This window comes from Nilaparvata lugens, chromosome 8 (assembly GCF_014356525.2).
Source record: "Nilaparvata lugens isolate BPH chromosome 8, ASM1435652v1, whole genome shotgun sequence".
Lineage (NCBI taxonomy): Eukaryota > Metazoa > Arthropoda > Insecta > Hemiptera > Delphacidae > Nilaparvata > Nilaparvata lugens.
Window position 1 is genome coordinate 44,835,881 of NC_052511.1, and position 22,403 is coordinate 44,858,283.

General features: G+C 35.5%; 1 protein-coding gene across 1 annotated transcript in view; it reads left to right on the forward strand.

Moving 5' to 3' along the window:
• LOC111043274 overlaps positions 1 to 12,197 on the forward strand; it is a 31,865-nt gene extending 19,668 nt beyond the window's left edge. The window contains exons 4-5 of the mRNA XM_039434878.1: positions 6,414 to 6,609; positions 10,154 to 12,197. Coding sequence (XP_039290812.1) covers positions 6,414 to 6,609; positions 10,154 to 10,265 — 308 coding nt within the window. The 3' untranslated portion in view covers positions 10,266 to 12,197. The remainder of the gene's footprint in view (positions 1 to 6,413; positions 6,610 to 10,153) is intronic.
• The last annotated feature ends 10,206 nt before the right edge of the window (positions 12,198 to 22,403 follow it).

Sequence of the window (22,403 nt, forward strand, 5' to 3'; positions counted from 1 at the left end):
ACGTGGTAAGTTTTGTGTATGGTATTTGGAGGAAATTATTTTCGGTATAATAGATTATCAATAATACAAATAGTTCGTTGCTTTGAACTAGATTCAACTGCTTCCCTGAAGAAATAGACATCAACGACAGTGCCTAATCTTCAATCACAGACTACTCTGGTGTCGTGTAATAACTATAACTTCTCTTATAGAGTTCATGCAAAAAATATTCTTCGAATAGGCTAGTTTGTACTAGCTAGTTTGTGTAATACATTTTACATTTCGATGTCTACAAAAATATTTGTAAATTTACATTTTTATAGAATTTTCCCACATTGAAATACAAATTGAGAATAACTAGAACTATGAATCTATTTGTTTCATATCGGAGGGAGTGCTCCGTCCATGGTCCATACCTACATCCTAAACCAGGATATAAGTCAGCATTATCTTTAGCAAAAATAAATCATTGGACGTCTTTCATCAAAGTTCTTTACTCTTTCATACCTGTGAATCATTATTATCGACGTCTGTCATAATGCTTTAACAATAGGCTACATTGAATAGCATTGTATACGATTATCTCCAAATTCAATCAATAACGAACCTTCATTCAGATTTCAATTTCATCTCTGGTCAAGACGTATTTCCACGCTTCAGAATCCTTGGATAGAATAGTCCTTATTCCTTATTCCGATATCCTTCATTCCTTATTCCGAACGGTGGATGAAATGGGATTGAAGAAGACAACAGACGCTGGTTTCCCAGGAGAATTTCTCACTGTCCTAAGTAATCATTCAGTACTATTTACATAATATCCTTGCTCGATGGGGCCAATACATTTCGGTCCATACATCTCTGTCAACAATGACAAAATCAGGTCCAGAAATACGTTGAGCTGACGACGAGAGACGGTTTCAGGGTGGACTGCAACAAGACTGTTATTTTTCACGGCTGAATCCATGATTCACATGCATAAAAACATGTGTAGAGCAACAAAAAGCAGCTGAAACTTTTCCGTCTGAGTGCTCCGTCGGGCGTTTTTTATAGAACTCTGAACAACTTCTTCCATTCTTATGTCAAAGACATAATTTAGCTTCACTACTACATGGATGTTCATCTCTTCACAGCTTTTACTTTTTACACCGCAGGGTATTTTTGCAGGAAAGAATGCATCATTTTATAGTTCAAAAATAATCTCTCACATTCTTAAAATGTTCAATTTATCTTTTATTTATAACATATTTTCTTCATTTAGTAGCAAATGAATTATCCATACTCTTAGGGGCGTCTATATTAAGAAAACCCCTTGCTAAGCATGCTTCAAGAACAGTACAGAATCATCAAACTACATTCTAGAAAGGTGCTGATTTAATCATGTCATTGGTTTCTTGGCAACCAAAGAGTGTGTCTTCATTTTTTTTTATCTTATTTGAAACTTCTTTATTGTCAATACAATTTTACAAAACAAAATTTGTTTAATGGTACCTCCAAATGACATAATATTACAACAATTTTTGATTGGAGTTACCTACAACCGGCAGTATAGCCTTTATTATTCGAATAGAGTTTCAACATGCTTTTGTGGTAATTTGGCTCATTCTTGATGATGAAAGTAACGCCTATCATACGAAAATATTAATTTGTCATTTTATGAAGTTTATAAAGAGTTGCTCCACTGGTTCTGGTTCTTAAAAAAAATTAATCTACAGTTTTAACCATCCGTCAAATCATTGTTCGCCTTCCTCACCCTCATAATGATGAACATTATTATTGATCTATGCACTCAACCGACTTAGAAACGACGTTTTACATCTCCAATTAATCTGACAATAATTGATTCAACGCAAGACAAGAACCAATTTTCTCAGCTCGATAGCAACGTACAGATGATGCTTAATTTAATCTGAAGCCTGTGAAATTTGGCCGACTTACGATATAACTCGCTAAGTTATGGCCAATATAGTGACGTCACTAGCTTTACAGCTAGTTGTTGGCGAAATTGTTTCCGCTTGATTAAATTTTGAAAGCTCAATTTGAAATCACGTCGTTCCTTATTGATGAGGAGCTGGGCTACATGCTATAACGCATCAACATCAACATGGGTGTTGGGATGGCTTTCGAGTTTCGGGATGGATATTGACATTACATTGTTCAAGCGCTCTGAAATTCGTCATTGGCTCTAAATAAACTACTATCGGACACTCAATGTGTCACTTTATGGAGGCTAAAATTATTGATCGATATGATTTCAGGTCATTAAAGTATCGGAGATGAGAGATGGAAGAATTTGGCTCCGAAGAGATTATTCAAGAAGCATAAAATTTTTTATTGAATGTTTTATGATATGATGATTATGGATTTTCTATTATAAAACTATCCTCTTTTGAGATATTGATAAGGCTATTCTTTACAATGTGCTCACAGTCTTGTAATCACAATGTTGAAGAACTCTCAATCTGTGCTTTGTCTTATTATAGTAGATAGTTTTGATAGACTGGATGAGGTTCATTCAGACCTAAATCTTCAAGACATTATAAGCTTCTCAACTTGTGGGTAGAATATAATAAATTGTTTGTAATGATTGATTGATTGAAAGTTAAATTCCCATGGAGAGCAGGCATAAATGAGATAAGACTTCATTAACCTTGGATTTCATTATCTGATCTATACTAAGTCGTAACAAAATTATTGTTCTAAGACTTCAACCCTAATCATGAAGTACCGCATTTGATCTGTTTGACCCATCAACTATCTACTTCCATTGATTTATTTGGTCATGAACTATAAAAGGATATACTAACATTCTATCCATGTAATTTAATTTCATAGAAGCATGATTTTAACATGCTTCAGAATGATTTTATGGTGGAATCCATCAGAATTTCTGTTAGAAGCTGAGAACGTTATCGTTATAGTCTCTTAGAAAAGTGTAATATAATTTGTGAAAGATCGGTTCAAAGAAGCAGGCAGACTCCTCACATACAAAGACTCATACCCGTTTTTGCGAGATTATCCTTTGGAAGTATTGCATTTCATCATCAAATGTAAAATCCATCAGGAAAGTTTATTTATTATTTGAAAGGAAATTCGAGACTTTGATGTTCTTCCTCAGCAGGCACCGCATAAGTAATATAATTATATTCCTATGCACTCATGAATTTATGAAGATAAACATTTTGGATATGAAGATTATACGATCATACGCCTTTCCAGTATTAAAAACCCTAAATGGATGTATTGAAATTATATATATGATTTAATATACTCAACTCTCCAATTTCGTTGTCATTTGAAATTAATAATAAATCATGTAATACATGAATAGATCATAGATAATTTGTTCATTCATTCATTTTTTGTGATATTAAACACACCTTATTCAGGAATTATATTTTTATATTTATGCTCCTTTCATATGCTCTTTTAAGAAGCTATTCGTATTTTTTCAGACATAATATGAATTGGTTGTGCTTATGTGCTACTGATAGACGCTTACGTTGATTTATCTGGAAACTACTCCTTTAATTATTATGCTTCATAAGCTAACCCCCAACTGAATTTGCTAGTCTGTCCTCGAATGTATACCCTTGAAATTCTCCAGGAATTAGAATTTCTAGTCCTTTGATATTCTTTATGTAATTGTTTGTATGGTAGTACTATCATACACAAATTTTTACGGTATCTTTACTCTATGTTACTAGGCTATACTCTCTGGCATTAAAGAATTCCTTGAGCTATCCAAAAATAGAGAACTATCAACTTCTCTAGAAAAAATTAGGATCTTCACTTCTTAAATAGCTATTTTTAGAGTAGCTGTTAATATCTATTATACCCTCTGGCGTATGAAGGATGGTGGCTTGAAGATCTAGGCTTGCTACAAATCTGGACCCGTCTTTGTTGTGAAATCCCGTCAATGATAAGAAGCACATTGTAAACAAGGTGGTGAGTGAAGAACGTTCTCGGTTAATACCGGCAACCTCTCAGGCTTACTGCGAACAATCCAAGCCGGGTCTGTTTAGAACCCAAACAGTGCTGAGCTGTTCTTCTTTGTTCAGAGGTGGTATCAAATTATTTCAATGTTTGTACAATGAAGAACTTGAAATGCAAATCCTCGTTTCAGAGGATTAGGATGCACTCACGTTAGTGGGCATTGTATGTAAAGATTAGAGCTCACTCACATTTAACACAGTATCAGTTGAATAGAAAAAATATATATTTAGAGTTGAGTTGAAAGAGAGTAATAATTTTTCGACTATTGCTTCCTCCAACTCTAGTGAATAACAGGATTATTGTAAATCTCGGATCACTAGTTCTACTCCCCCGATATGTGCTTCTTTGTAAAAAAAAGGAATTAATTGAGGAGGGAGAAGAAGGTGAATTAGAACTTTTCAGGCTTGAACTATTTCATTGAGAACGCTCATTCGAATCCATTTATTTGTTATTACTCAAGCTCATGAACGCAATATTCTCTGATATTCCTTTCTACTCTATGCACTTTGCTAAATTCAACTCTTACAACAATCTTACTTCAACAACAACATAAATCCACAATTGATAATGAACCAACTAATAAAATATATATAATTCAATTTGCCAAAGACTTAAACTAAAATCATAGATGAACAATGTACCAAAGCTGTTAAACAATGTTCATTTCATCTTTACTTGAATACTGTAGCTATCAAAGCAAATACAAATTGAGTTTAATTTCTGCAGCTTAAATGAGAAAGTCTGAGTTATTCAAGCAAGCAAATTAAGCTTAGAAAAAAACTATTCTCTGTGTATTGATATATTACAAATTTATAAATACATACCAATACATACAAGATAATCTTGTTCTAAGCTAAATTTGTTCGCTTGAATAACTCAGACTTTTCCATTCAAGGTGCGAAAACTAAACTCAATTTTTATTCGCTTTCATAGCTACAGTATTCAAAATTATTTTCCATGTATTGAAATACATGGAATGTATTGTAACTGCGATCTACCGGTTATTGATGGTAATGTGTCAAACCACTTTACAATTTCAAAATCACAAGCAACCATCTCCATTCCCACTCCCCTTCACTCTCATTGATCAATCACAAACTATCGTAGCCGACATTTTATGGGACAAACCAATTTATTATTCCAACCAATAGTGACTGTCATTATTATGGAGGTACAGGAATATTGTAATACAGGAGATTAATCCTGTCATTTTTATCACAGGACGGATAAAAGTATTCTCACAGGTAGTAAAAGTATGAGAATATGCTTTATCAGGCGGAGATCATTTCATATTTCATGGAAATGCTTTTAGAATTTCAGCATCCAATAAAAATAAGGAATCTGTTTGATTCTGTTTTAGGGGACTGAGATTGATATCGTTAACTCTATTTCATATCGAATCGAGATTTGTTATTGGATCTGATAGATAATGTAGACAGACATTCAACAATTAAAACAACCTCTTCAATGTTCACATCCTGTTAATTCAGATAACAAGTCAGACGTTAGCTTTTTGAGCCAAGCATCCACATTAGCCACGTTTGCTGAAAAGGATATCGAACGTTTCTAACATTTTGTTTCACACTGCTTTAGAAACAAGCATTCAGAATAGCTGTGGTCCGTAAAGAACATCTCGAAAGTTTCCAGAATTTTGTTGTACATGTTTTCAGTTCACACCTGCATTCACACCACGGTATACTTGCATTCACACCACTCATGATACAGAACATTAGAAAGGCTTTCAGAATATTGTGATAATAATATTGGTATACTATGTATACTATTCTACGTGTTTTCAGGTACAAGCATTTCTAACTATTATCAATCGGTGAATATCATGTTGAGCGTTTCTAGTGTTTTGTTTGAAATTGTATCAGATACAAGCATTCACACCAACCACTGTCAAGAAGTAACTTTTTGCAGCATTTTGTTCATCATTGTTTCAGTTGGAACCAAATTTTTCTTCTTCTTCTTATCATACACACCAACCGCTGCTGACAAGTAATTCGTCTAGCACTTCCAACATTTTGTGTAACATTGCTCCAAGTACAAGCATTCACACTAGCTGCTAACACTAACCCTATAGTGAGGTCCATGTTATAATGGCAGTATTTAATTAACATTGGTGCTGCTATCCTTGTCTATCATTTGACAAAACATTCTTCTATAGCTCTGCAACGTTGCCAAATCCATTTTAACAAAGTAGAAATATAATTAATAAAGGCAGACAATCGGCAACGCTTTTCTCCTATCTTTATTCACTGCCATTATAACGTGAACCTCACTATACCACTAACCGCTAAGATCGAGTAACATTTTCGGTATTTCCAGCATTTTGTTCAACATTGTACCGGTACAATCAGAAACAAGCATTCTCACTAGACTGCGGTCGGAGTAGAGCACTTTCGACGTTTCTAGCATTTTGTTCACCATGGTTTCAGGTGCGAGCATTCACACGAGCCGTGGTTTCAGCGGCTACCGGTCGTCCACGTGTTCGCCAGGCTCGGCTCTGAGGGTGCTCGGTCCCAACGCTCAAATCGCGGCTATCCTCACGCTCTTCTGGAGTGTCGCCTTCTCACTGCAGATTGCGCTGCTGGTCCAGTGTCTCATCACAATCCAGCATTCGGGGAAAGCCAGGTCAGCTATGTTACCCTCACACTTTGAAAATTCATTATTCAAACATTGAAAAATATATTTTCTAGAAGAATAAAATTTGACTGATTATTTTAAACAAGAATGAACAATATTACAAAAAATATACCGGTATTAGCTATCATCTAATATAGAAGGCAGTGGCAAGGCAGAAAATCAGGAACTCTGTTCTCCTATCTTTCTCCACTGCCATTATAATGTGGACCTCATTATATTTAATTATAGATTTGCTAAAATCACATTTTTAGACACAGATACAGTTAGATGGATCAGTGGTGCACCATTTATGTGTGTTTTGAGAGTAGAGCCTGCATTCAGATCCCTTATTGGACAAACATAGAAAACTCAGACAATAATTGAAGCAATTTCTTTCGAGGTATTCTAACTAGTTCACATTATCGCTTTTATCTCATGAATATTTCTTAAAATCATAGGAGAAGAATCTTTGACTCAGCCCGTAGCAAAGTGTAATTAATTAAGATAGATGAATGCATGAATCACCCTCATTTTTGTTTTTTGAAAAATGTTACAAGAACAGTATAACTAGATTCTACAAACATATATCCAAAATCATCATTTATAGGAGCAATATAATTCACGTCATCTCCACTATATTAATGAACGCTTCAGGAATACTCCCAGAGAACTTGCACTATTTTGTGTTGCGAGCAAATTCACTGGGAAAAGTAATCATTTCACTTTCAGGTTATTATGCACTAGTATATAAATGTTTCTTTCTAGAGGAAATAAATTTCTCTCATTCAAATTGATCCATTTAAGAACCTCTCCTTCGTTGCTGGTCATTGTAATAAGATGATTGAGTGCATCTAGGGTGGACGTTATCCCTCCAATAGGAGCTCATCTTTGCTCTTGAGTAGCATAATTCAAATATAATATATTGTGCTTCAATACAATCTTTCAATCCATGATTCATGTTAGTTCATTTCCGCAAATGTTGTGAACTCGATGTAATGATTGAATGATTGATAATGTTGATTGGTTGAACAGAGGCAAGGATACCAACTTCACAGTGGCGGTTATCCAGCTGGTGCTGTCGGCTTGCGTGTTGGTGGCGGCTGTGCTGATTGTCCGCATCGACTGCCTGCACGACCCGGACTGACCGGACGCCATGGGTGGCCGCGGGGCGGGGGGCGACCAGGGCGGATCCGCCACCGGCGTGTCCATGGTTCCCGTCGCGTCCAGCTCCGAGGAGAAAACGGCGGTCGCTTCCAACAATGACCAGCTGCTAGCCGTCGACAGTGACAATGGCAGTTCTCGTGCCTGAAACACAGAGACAGACGTTCCTTTACAACATTGAGTGCCGTTTGCATAGTTACAGTTTAAACTAAATTTCATCTTGAAACTGAAACTAACGTTTGTTATAATGTGGTTCATTTTGAGTTTAATCCACCAGCTGATTAAATACAGGTTAAGCTTTGACTGTGCAAACGGCCATATTGTATTATTTGAGATGAAAGGATAGCACACACACCTTCCTCAGCTTCGTCTAAAAACATTTACTGTATTAGAACTATTTGAAATGAAAAAAAGACTTAGAAGTGATTTAGAAAAATGACACCACACCAACAGAAGGATACGGTAATATTTGTTCGCTTGAAAATTTGTCAAGTTCTATACTCTAATGGTATACGTGTTTGAAGAAGAAGCAGCATAAAGACTTGTGCGCCACTTAATAAGCATCAGCTTATGGAAAGTGTGATGCGCGTGTTCGTGGCGTTCAAGTCTGTACGCATCTTGAGATGTAATAGCGTTTCGTTTACATTAACGCTTGTAAAACGTTCGTTTACAACGATGTAATGCTTTGTTTACAAAAACTTAAAAAGTTTGTCAACTTCTACTTTATTGCACTTTTATACTGTCTTAGTTTTTATTTTATCAAAAATTGATTTCCAATAAATTGAACATTGTAAATATTCAAAGCGGTTCTCTATACTCATTTGCAGATGATACAGTTGCTTTGTTTCATAGCTCAAGCTGGTCTGATGCTTGTACGTTGGCCAATAATGGTTTATCTGTGATAAAAGAATGATTGGATGATAATCTGGTGTCTATAAATGTTGCCAAGACTGTTGTTATCCCCTTTTCGCTAACTTCTGCAGGTTCACCAACTGTTTTTGAAGATTGCAATATTGTTATCCACAACACTGGTTGCAACCAGCATAATCAGTGTACTTGTGTTCGACTGGAGTTTCAGGAGAAAGCTAGATATTTAGGTATCATGATAGATAAGCACCTGCGCTGGGAAAGTCATATATCTTATCTGTGTTCAAAAATGAGAAGGTTAATTTATAAATTTGTACAGCTAAGAAATATCTTACCTCTTCATCAAATAAGAATGGTATTTTTAGCATTGATAGAGTCCATTGTGAGTTATGGAATCATAGGTTGGGGTAACTGTGGTGCCTCCATTATGCAACCGTTAATCATACTTCACAAGAAGATTATAAAAATTTGTTTGAGGAAAGCAACAAGATACCCTACTGAAGGCCTGTACCGGGAATTTTCAGTCTTTACAATACCCAAGCTATATGAATTCAACCTATTAAAGTTTGTTTATTTGAAACCTCATGCTTTTCCTGTGGCTGTACCACACAACTATGCAACCCGAAGGCAAGTGAGGTTGCCCCTGGAGGAGCATCGTTTCAGGACTTCTGCAGCTGCATGTCATGCTTCTGCCAGGGGACCTCGTTTATTCAATGAGCTTCCTCTTTCAATTTCAGGCATTCCAAATTTCAATAAGTTTAAAAATTGTTTAAAAACTTTTATCAATCTGAGACAAGATTGATTCATTCCCTGTCAGTATTTCGATTCATTTCCTATTAGCTGTTTGTTTTATATTTACTATCATTTTCATCTTATCATGTTTGTTTTTGGTTAATTTTGTTTTCAAAGTAATTAATGCAAGTTATTGTGAGTTCTATGATGTACTGGGTACTATTTTGAATATTAATCTCATTGGAGCATATTTGTGTACATATTTTTCCATTATATTTCCCGTTTGTCTGTATTTGAATTAATGTATATATACATTTGCAAAGTATAAATAAGGACTCCTAGAGGAATAATTTTATTCTGTTTTGTAACTGAAAGATCTTTGTGTTTATATGATTTTTGTTTTCTTATCAATTTGGATTTCTTATTTTGTATGATTAAAACTTTATTTATTTAGTAACTGCATCAATAAATTACGTAATCTAGTTAATTATAGTTTGAAAATTGTATTTATTTCTTTATCTTTCACACTTTGATGATGATGATTTCTATTATTTCTATGTGATAAGGTAGTTGCTCTTACGACTCATCCCTCAGCACAAGCTTATGCTTAAAGAGGGATGGACCTTTTTTCATTGATTTGTATAAGTTTATTAGTACAAGATTTTGCAGTATTGTATATTATTATTTTGTTTGATATGATTGGTTAATTCATGATTCATGTTAGTTCATTTCAGCAAATGTTGTGAACTCGATGTAATGATTGAATGATTGATAATGTTGATTGGTTGAACAGAGGCAAGGAGACAAACTTCACAGTGGCGGTTATCCAGCTGGTGCTGTCGGCTTGCGTGTTGGTGGCGGCTGTGATGATTGTCCGCATCGACTGCCTGCACGACCCGGACTGACCGGACGCCATGGGTGGCCGCGGGGCGGGGGGTGACCAGGGCGGATCCGCCACCGGCGTGTCCATGGTTCCCGTCGCGTCCAGCTCCGAGGAGAAAACGGCGGTCGCTTCCAACAATGACCAGCTGCTAGCCGTCGACAGTGACAATGGCAGTTCTCGTGCCTGAAACACAGAGACAGACGTTCCTTTACAACATTGAGTGCCGTTTGCATAGTTACAGTTTAAACTAAATTTCATCTTGAAACTGAAACTAACGTTTGTTATAATGTGGTTCATTTTGAGTTTAATCCACCAGCTGATTAAATACAGGTTAAGCTTTGACTGTGCAAACGGCCATATTGTATTATTTGAGATGAAAGGATAGCACACACACCTTCCTCAGCTTCGTCTAAAAACATTTACTGTATTAGAACTATTTGAAATGAAAAAAAGACTTGAAAAAAAGAAGTGATCTAGAAAAATGACACCACACCAACAGAAGGATACGGTAATACTTCTTCGCTTGAAATTTGTCAAGTTCTATACTCTAATGGTATACGTGTTTGAAGAAGAAGCAGCATACAGACTTGTGCGCCACTTAATAAGCATCAGCTTATGGAAAGTGTGATGCGCGTGTTCGTGGCGTTCAAGTCTGTACGCATCTTGAGATGTAATAGCGTTTCGTTTACATTAACGCTTGTAAAACGTTCGTTTACAACGATGTAATGCTTTGTTTACAAAGAATTAAAAAGTTTGTCAACTTCTACTTTATTGCACTTTTATACTGTCTTAGTTTTTATTTTATCAAAAATTGATTTCCAATAAATTGAACATTTTAACTATTGAAAGTAAACACTGTTTTGGAAGAGGAAGATATGTTTGCTTTTCTCTTGCGAGGAATGTATGTGAGATACGATTAGTGATAATATGGAAATAATGTTAATAGATGTGTGTTTTCTTTCTCAAATTTGTTGCCAACGCGAATGAATTCTGAGTTAAACTCACCGATAAAATCTTGCTGAAATTGATGAGGTGCGAACCTGACATCATACCCGAGCTAGCCAGGTCACTAGGCAATTATTTCATTTTTAGCAAGTCATCATATTCATGTGGGAAATATTTATTCATTCTTTACCCTACCTGTAACTCTACCTTCTAAAAACTTGATCCCTTTTCATTTTCATTTTTGAAATGAATACTTTTTTATTAGTTACCACTCTATATCTCGTGATATTCCATTATTCTAAATAAATAATGAGAGACTCTAGTATAAAGTATTATTGTTATTGTGCACTGCGGTATTGTACATGATTTCGTTTTAAAACAACTTTATTAGTATTTACTATCGACTATTCTGAAGATGATCGAATAAACTAACTCAATCTACTGTATTGTAGAAAGATTCATTCAGAATTCTATCTCAATGAGAGTTTATTGCCCCAATGATTTGACAGCACTAAACGCTCAGCCTAAGAAAACTCCATTTAAGTACTGACTTATTCTTTCAATCCTTGATAGGGATGTTACCTGAACCATACTCGTGCTCAATATATTTTACTTATTATCCAAGTTAAGAAAATTAAATATTGTGTACTGGATGAGATCACCTTGCTACATGAGAATTCTCTACCCTATCAAATACTATATCACAGTAATCATTGTAAACAATAACTATAGATAAACTTGAGAAAAATGAATGTCATTTAATATATATTAGGAACATTAACAAATTTCCGTATGATAATGAGATGCTAGTTTTCATTGAGAATAAAATATTATCATAATTCTACTAGATAAAAAATTGAACTTAATGTAATAATAATATGAATCATCAACTATGTGCAGTGAATCGATATTGTGTTACGTATTAAAAACTGTGAATCGATATTGCTAATTTTGAAATGTATGTATTTTTGTATCGCATAAAATCATAACTATTGGTGTATCATGTTAATTCATGTATTTCTCTTACCTTCTTCCCACAAACTATAAGAATGCCATTCTCTTCAGCTACACCAACTCATTCTGCTATACTCTGAATATTCATTCCATATTTTGAACTCAAGCCAGCCATATTCATGGCTTTCACCCATTTTCACTCTTTTTCTGAATATTGACAAGAATTCAATTTCATTGAAGAGAATATTTTTATTCTGTTCAAACAGAATATCAATCAAACTATGGAAATCACCCATGGAAAATTCACTATTCAATTTGACTTTGCCGAGCAAATATTGCCTGTGGTTCGTGAGCCAAGAGCACCATGAATTTGCTAGCTCTCAGCCCCCCCCCCCATCACTGACAGCGAATTATTGAGTTTCAGAACTTGTTTGCAGAACTGGAAGTGAGTTCAAAATGGCCGGTGAATCCAAATTACTCCACGGGAACTTGTTAACATATTTGGACCAAGTGAGTTAAGTGAAAAAACCTTTCAGCAACGGAAAACTTGCCACTCTACTAGGTTGAAATAAGGACTTGTATTCAAAGTTGATTTTATAGAGATTCGAATAACCTATTAAGGTAAATCTCAATCAATTTACAGAATATTTTCATTCTGAGACTGAGTTTTTACCTGAGAGCAGTTATTACTCTATACAGTATCCACTTTTAAGAGAATTACCCGTTGAATTTCCCAGTGTATCCTTTTTTCTCGAATGTCTTGAAATTTCTTAAAATGTATTATATAAATGCTAGAATCTGCCACAATCTATTTTGTTCAGTTATAGTGGCAATGCTGCTTCTTCTAATACAATGAATTCAACTCAATAGAATAATGAATCATTTCCTCAATGTGGGACGGAAAAAAACTGGTTGATATCACTTCCACAGTCTTATAAATGATCGCTCTCTAGAGCTGCATGGGCCTGCATCGGTTCATTCATCTCCAATCGTTCCAACTGGAATACAAGATTAAATAATGGAACATTTCTGGGGTCCAATTTAATATTTTTCGATTACCATTGTAAATTTGATTCTGTTTGTTTGATTACCAATGATATTTCAAAATATTGATAAACATCTAATTTGAGAATAAAGAATTGAATTTTATTCAAACTTGAATGGGAGCAATAAATGTCATATCCAGAGAAGATATTCATTATAATTTTAGCTTAGTACAACGGAAGTTACCAGAATGATTCTAATTACCTGAACTTTTACAGTACCTACCCATTCAATTATATTTCTGAGACAGTTTAAAATGCGAAACATCCCTTATTCAACGCTTTTTTATCGAGATGAGTTTTGAAAAACAATTAAAACGTCATCCACTATCTTGAGAGCTTCTGAGAGCTTCTCTTGTGAGAGCTACGGGGGCGCTAAATGCAGCTCAAGATCAATTATTTCTCTCAGACGAGAGAACAAGAACAGCGAATGATTAATGTGCGTTTCGGCGGCAAGATAGGCCGCGTTTTAGCGCCGAAACGCTGGAAAAAGTTAAAGAAATTTGATTTCTTCTCCCAACTTGGCTATTAACGGCAAGATAAGAACCGTGAAGCATGATGGTTTGTGCGCGGTAACAATTTCACGTTGAAACAACCAAACGGGGGGGGAGGTTCCATCTGAACCCAACACTTGAAGGCCGCCTACAAGAGAAGGCCGAAATTCAATTTCTGGTTATAGGAAAGGTCCCGAGAAGTGGTGCCTGCTACTTTCCAGCTGGTAGTAAATAATAAAACCAAGCACCTCTCTATAGTGGGATTCAGTCCAAACTGTCTGCATCGATAGAATGGGAGGCATTGTTGTCACAACACAAGCAAAGTTGACTGTTCTAAGTGAGCCTTATGTACAGAAATGCTTGGCTTCCTACTGGCAGCATTGGTTGAATGGGAAGGAGGCCCCATCCTATATGAAGAATACTGACAGTTTGAAGAATCCCACTATACCAGCCACGTCATACACCTGCCTGCCCTGACGATGTTGCTCAAATAATGATAATGACGATGGTGCATTTTTGGGGGAAAATGCTTTCTGTTCTTGACGATAATGATGAAAATGGAGAGGTAGCCGAAGGAAAAATGAGGTAAGTGAGATCCACTTCAAACTGACAGAATTGGTTGAATGGTCACCTTTTTTGTAAGGAATGCTAAAATATTAAATAGGAAATACGGAAGCCTGTCTTGACGGTAATCTCTAGAAGCTGAAAAGAGATTGTTTTTTATCAGCCATAAAAGCCACTCTAGTTTGCAATATAGTTATGTTGATGATAGTGCTATCATGCTTACTACAGTGGGGTAGGTAAGTAAAGGTGTAATGCGGGTTTTTTCATCATCTTACTTTTATCCTCTCAAAAGCAACTGAAGTTTGTAATAGTTATTATTCAGTATTCAATTATGCTATCCACCTGTAATCCCTCCTTTTTATGACATTTTATCATTTTCCCGTGATAAAAATAGTATTTCCGTGATGTCTGGATAATTATAAGCATGGATCTTTCGTGATTGGTTGACTGTGTGAAAAATACTCAACTTGGATTTCGGCCAATAGCCGCTAGCACTAGTTGAATAACTAGTTTATAATTATCAACTACTCTCGACTCTCTCCTGATTGGACAACAGTTAGTAATTTGACTCAGTATTCTGCCAAGAGACGGCAGCACATGTTGGGTACTATTTTCAACTCCGCCTACTTTCTCCTGATTGGTCGACAGTTTGTATTTGATACTAAACTCTGCTAATAGGTAGCACCATTTGCTGGATAGTGAGATAATAATAAATAGAAGGGTTTTCGATTTAAATTTAAAATTTATTGATTCCTAATTTCCTTTGGGTAAAGAAGAAAAACTTGCGCTCCTCAGTAAACTAGCTGTACACGTTTATTAAGTAACTAATAATACACGTTTATACAGTATAAATTAAGAAATTCATTATAATTTTAGCTAGTAGAACGGAAGTTACCAGAATGATTCTAATTACCTGAACTTTTACAGTACGAAAAATCCCTTATTCAACGCTTTTTTATCGAGATGAATTTTAAAAGACAATTAAAACGTCATCCACTATCTTGAGAGCTTCTGAGAGCTTCTCTTGTGAGAGCTACGGGAGTGCTAAATGCAGCTCAAGATCAATTATTTCTCTCAGACGAGAGAACAAGAACAGCGAATGATTAATGTGCGTTTCGGCGGCAAGATAGGCCGCGTTTTAGCGTAGCGCCGAAACGCTGGAAAAAAGTTGAAGAAATTTGATTTCTTCTCCCAACTTGGCTATTAACGGCAAGATAAGAACCGTGAAGCATGATGGTTTGTGCGCGGTAACAATTTCACGTTGAAACAACCAAACGGGGGGGGGGTTCCATCTGAACCCAACACTTGAAGGCCGCCTACAAGAGAAGGCCGAAATCCAATTTCTGGTTATAGGAAAGGTCCCGAGAAGTGCTGCCTGCTACTTTCCAGCTGGTAGTAAATAATAAAGCCAAGCACCTCTCTATAGTGGGATCAGTCCAAACTGTCTGCATCGATAGAATGGGAGGCATTGTTGTCACAACACAAGCAAAGCTGACTGTTCTAAGTGAGCCTTATATACAGAAATGCTTGGCTTCCTACTGGCAGCATTGGTTGAATGGGAAGGAGGCCCCATCCTATATGAAGAATACTGACAGTTTGAAGAATCCCACTATACCAGCCCACGTCATACACCATCCTGCCCTGACGATGTTGCTCAAATAATGATAATGACGATGGTGCATTTTTGGGGGAAAATGCTTTCTGTTCTTGACGATAATGATGAAAATGGAGAGGTAGCCGAAGGAAAAATGAGGTAAGTGAGATCCACTTCAAACTGATAGAATTGGTTGAATGGTCACCTTTTTTGTAAGGAATGCTAAAATATTAAATAGGAAATATGGGAGCCTGTCTTGACGGTAATCTCTAGAAGCTGAAAAGAGATTGTTTTTTATCAGCCATAAAAGCCGCTCTAGTTTGCAATATAGTTATGTTGATGATAGTGCTATCATGCTTACTACAGTGGAGTAGGTAAGTAAAGGTGTAATTCGGGTTTTTTCATCATCTTACTTTTATCCTCTCAAAAGCAACTGAAGTTTGTAATAGTTATTATTCAGTATTCAATTATGCTGTCCACCTGTAATCCCTCCTTTTTATGACATTTTATCATTTTTCCGTGATAAAAATAGTATTTCCGTGATGTCTGGATAATTATAAGCATGGATCTTTCGTGATTGGTTGACTGTGTGAAAAATACTCAACTTGGATTTCTGCCATAGCCGCTAGCACTAGTTGAATAACTAGTTTATAATTATCAACAACTCTCGACTCTCTCCTGATTGGACAACAGTTAGTAATTTGACTCAGTATTCTGCCAAGAGACGGCAGCACATGTTGGGTACTATTTTCAACTCCGCCTACTTTCTCCTGATCGGTCGACAGTTTGTATTTGATACTAAACTCTGCTAATAGGTAGCACCATTTGCTGGATAGTGAGATAATAATAAATAGAAGGGTTTTCGATTTAAATTTAAAATTTATTGATTCTTAATTTCCTTTGGGTAAAGAAGAAAAACTTGTGCTCCTCGTTAAACTAGCTATACACGTTTATTAAGTAACTGATAATACACGTTTATACAGTATAAATTAAGAAATTTAATCTAAAGATACGTGAATTGTGAATACATGTGACTATGAAAATCAATTAGGCCTATTTGTAATCATGGTATTGACAAATAGACTGTCGTACCTCAAAATTCAAATATCAATTTGTATTTCCCCTTTGAATACTAATTGGGGCTTCACAAAATATTTACAGAATAATTATACAGTTGCTGTGCTCTCTCATGAATAATTTCAGAAATCATGGATTGAAAGTGAGGGATCCACATAATGTAACAGAGTTGGGAATATTTTCCCATCTATTTCAATCATGTATAGGAAGAATAAGCTTCTAAAATACCAGCATTCAATGGCTTGTACATTAAAAAAAAAATATTTTTCTTAAAATTACATGAGACTGAATCACAACTTTCAGTAGGTAATCATTTTTACACAATTAGATTTCCTGCAAGCTTTTAGAGTACAAAGTAAATTGCATCCCAGAGTCACCCTGTTGTGAAGCCGGAGCGCGAAGCGCGGAGGCTGCTAACCCACCCTACTGGGGGTGCAGGGGGCGAAGCCCCCTACAGAGCACGAAGCGCAAGTAGTCATAACTTTCAGTAGATAATCATTTTTACACAATTATATTTCCTGCAAGCTTCTAGAGTACAAAGTAAATTGCATCCCAGAGACACCCTATTGTGACTTTAAACTAAGCTGTGTATCGTGAACCATTTATTCAGCTATTCCCAGTATACAACGCATGTCACGTTATTTTTTATAATTAAATAACGATTAGCCTCCTGCTTGGCATCAATCGGTAGAGCATAAGAATATTTTAATAATTATAAAAATCTGGTCGTGGTTTTTTACTAGGATATAGTCTCATAAAAATCTTTATAGGCCCAGATATGAGCTTCCACAATAATACTGATAATTTATTAAAAAATATATATATATAAAGCTTATATCCTACAGTATTGAGGAATAAAAATAAATCGTACACCATAAAAATTTGATACATATATTAACAAATATCTCAAAAAAATAAATCAGAGCAAAAATATATAGAGCGACAGAAATATATTATAATATAACAAGAAACGAAATCAATAAAATATCACAGATTAATATTATTCTTTAAATTCTATAGCACGAAACGCTACCATGTGCTTTCATTTTTATGATCATATGCATTTATTTGCATGTAGCTTCGATATCAACTTGCTGATACTTGTCAACTTGGACGATTCTATTTAGAATCTAAATTTCTTAAAATGTATTATATAAATGCTAGAATCTGCCACAATCTATTTTGTTCAGTTATAGTGGCAATGCTGCTTCTTCTAATACAATGAATTCAACTCAATAGAATAATGAATCATTTCCTCAATGTGGGACGGAAAAAAACTGGTTGATATCACTTCCACAGTCTTATAAATGATCGCTCTCTAGAGCTGCATGGGCCTGCATCGGTTCATTCATCTCCAATCGTTCCAACTGGAATACAAGATTAAATAATGGAACATTTCTGGGGTCCAATTTAATATTTTTCGATTACCATTGTAAATTTGATTCTGTTTGTTTGATTACCAATGATATTTCAAAATATTGATAAACAACTAATTTGAGAATAAAGAATTGAATTTTATTCAAACTTGAATGGGAGCAATAAATGCCATATCCAGAGAAGATATTCATTATAATTTTAGCTTAGTACAACGGAAGTTACCAGAATGATTCTAATTACCTGAACTTTTACAGTACCTACCCATTCAATTATATTTCTGAGACAGTTTAAAATGCGAAACATCCCTTATTCAACGCTTTTTTATCGAGATGAGTTTTGAAAAACAATTAAAACGTCATCCACTATCTTGAGAGCTTCTGAGAGCTTCTCTTGTGAGAGCTACGGGGGCGCTAAATGCAGCTCAAGATCAATTATTTCTCTCAGACGAGAGAACAAGAACAGCGAATGATTAATGTGCGTTTCGGCGGCAAGATAGGCCGCGTTTTAGCGCCGAAACGCTGGAAAAAGTTAAAGAAATTTGATTTCTTCTCCCAACTTGGCTATTAACGGCAAGATAAGAACCGTGAAGCATGATGGTTTGTGCGCGGTAACAATTTCACGTTGAAACAACCAAACGGGGGGGGGGTTCCATCTGAACCCAACACTTGAAGGCCGCCTACAAGAGAAGGCCGAAATCCAATTTCTGGTTATAGGAAAGGTCCCGAGAAGTGCTGCCTGCTACTTTCCAGCTGGTAGTAAATAATAAAGCCAAGCACCTCTCTATAGTGGGATTCAGTCCAAACTGTCTGCATCGATAGAATGGGAGGCATTGTTGTCACAACACAAGCAAAGTTGACTGTTCTAAGTGAGCCTTATGTACAGAAATGCTTGGCTTCCTACTGGCAGCATTGGTTGAATGGGAAGGAGGCCCCATCCTATATGAAGAATACTGACAGTTTGAAGAATCCCACTATACCAGCCACGTCATACACCTGCCTGCCCTGACGATGTTGCTCAAATAATGATAATGACGATGGTGCATTTGATATATGGATTGATTCGTTACTATCTAATAAAATACCTTTTATACTATATTTACTTGCGCAAGTATTTTTACCAAATTCTTAATTTATAAAAAACCCTTTCGACGAGCTAGCTTTGATTCTTATTTAATTTCGAAGCACTGAGGGCGCCCTATCACTATTTCAATATTTTTCACTCACGTGCCGGAATTTTCTATGAGCTGCTGGTGTCGATCCAAACTCCTGGTGGTCCTGGATTATTGTAGCCGGAGTCGTCTCTTCCAAGGGGTTAAAAAATTATTTAAAATGACTTTTGCTTTACATAAGCATCACAAAGTCTTATGAGAAAATTTAGTAATTCAATTTAACTTTAAATTATTAACAAGGTACAGTAAGGTATTGCACTCTATAATTTTTGGTGACCTCTCATGGTGCTGGTTGGCAGACAAGTCGGGAGTTCTCTCTTCTCTCATTCACTTTTTTCATTTCCAAGTTCTAAATTTACATGAAATTTAAATACTCTGTTCCTCCGCCATTCATGGCTCAAATAGACCATACCAAACCATTAAACTATTACTTATGTTACATCTTTAATAATTTATTTGCCTTCGGGCCATATCCAAAATATAAACTGTACAACAATATTTTATAATTTTTTATCATTTGTAGAAATATATACAAATATATTTGAATCGGCTCACTATTGCCGCCTATCAATTGCCACTATTTGATTGGTGCATGCAAATTATTACAGTATTCATGCGCCTAGTAACCTCCTACTTCCTTAATACATTTAATTATTTTTGTTGGTGTTTTTTAATATGCTTTTACATGCAAAGTAATTTTTACAGATTATAAGTTGTTTCGTATATTACAATAATTAGCCACGTGGGACGTTTAGTTCCTCAAGTTGAATACTGTTTCGCCACAATAAGTTTCTGCCAAGGTGTTTGGTCAGATTCTATGTTGTGCGACTCGGTCGATCATTAGGTCGCCGATCAGTAGATGTTTTATGCCTAACCTCAAATTTTCAATATTTTATATATATTATACAGTAGCAAAAATTATTTCCATTCCTATTCAGCTGTTGTACAATTTGGCCAGGATGCCTGATATTATCTAATCTTTAACGTTCATCTTTGGCGATATTAGCCTATTATTTCACTTAGACCTATAAATTTTTCAAATAGGAATTTTATTTATCCATCCAAATTTAAATACGTTACACGCTTTGTTCGTTTTTATACACAATTTCTTTTCTACCAGTCTGAACAATCAAATTTATATTCAATCATTTTCTATTCAATCTAATTTCGAACTTCAATACAGTTTTAGAACTCATATTAACTAGAGCTCCCCAATCCCTATTGAGTTATGTCGCAGAGAATCGAAGCCACGATTCAGAATCTAGCTTCTAGTTCGAAGTTTCTATGAGGAGTATCTGCTGATCCCTGATAGAAACTGCAAACTGGAACACAATATTCATAGAGAATGAATTTGAATGAACCCTCTTTTCATAGAGAATGCCAAGTTTATTGACGTACTCTGAAAGCTATTTTATCCTGCAGGAGTTGTGTGAGGTAGTTTGGATGCAAATAGCTCTCCAAGGACTGGGGGTGGAGATGTTCTGAGTTCATGTGCGAAGTAATATCATTCCTGGCCACGTCTCACTGAGTGTTAGGAAACGGATTACCAGACAAATAACGCGATAATGGATCGGACACTGTCCTTCCTATGGCCTATCGTCTCTCCACCTCAATCTGCAAACCAATTCAAAATGGCGGGTGAGTGAGGGCAGATTCAGATTGCGACTACTCCTGGTAATGGGTGTGTTTCAGAGATGACTTCCTGACCAATTACGTGGAAATCAATATCCTCATTCAATGGGTGTGAGAATCAATAACATTGTAAATAAATGGAATTTTATGTTACCAACTGTTAGGCTCTTTGTTCCTACTACAAACTAATTCAAACGGTAGATGTATCTACAAAATATCCACACCTGTTAGCAGAATCCAAAACGTTAACCATGATAATTGAATAGTATAGTAAAAATAAGAATAGGGACAGTTTTGGGGATAAGTTAGTCTGTTGTGCTATTTCAAAAGATTTAACTTCTACAATATGTAACACTGTATATAAATATGTAACTTGGAATCAGGATGAAATACATATTGGTCGTTGGAGAAGAAATCAATAAGCTCAGATAGATGTTGTAAATCTGATTTGGCAAAACGGTCAGAATAACGATTCAATTAAACTCAAATTCAAATGGAATGGCTCATTTCAATTAAATTTTCATTAACATAGAACGCCCAATTATTCTAATGAAATTATACGGAACGCCTCTCACGATTTCAATGTTCAATTCTATTTAGTGAATGCCAATTTGAATAATCTGACCTTCTGTGTGTACTATACCTTCTCTATACAATATTTGTAATAGTGTACCTGCAGATTGGAGGAAAACTAAGTAGCCCAAACATTAAAAATAGAATCAGTAATGCAACAATTGAAATAGATGGCTAATCAAGTATTCCAAGTACGTCACGACGGAGGAAGTTTTCCAAGAATTGAAAACTGCAACGTCACTATTATTCCCAACATTTGAATTTTTAAACAGTCAAACTGTCAAACGAATAATTATAGATTACCATATTTATAAAAAATCACGAATTGATATTATAATGATAGGTGAATAATTGGAGAAATGAGCTTATTATATTCCCCCAAATATCTATCTGAACCAATTATTTGATAACCCAAATGCGTGATGGACACTTTGATATAAATACTGTTCACAAGCTATCCAACAACAAAGCCTAACAGAATATAGACGATAACGAGAGGATTAATTTCAAAGAGAAACCAACGCGAATCCAATTAGATCACGTGATCACGAACATTTCTACCCTTTGTCATTATTACGAAAAATACAACCCAACTAATGGCGTGTTACTGCTGCGAACAAGATTAGAAAAAGGGAAAGGAAGAAAATATACCCCTATCCGTTCGTTTGTCTTGCTTTGCCGTTTGCAAAATAAATAATTCTCAGGTACCATTTTTCGTCATTAATTTCATTTGCTGCTC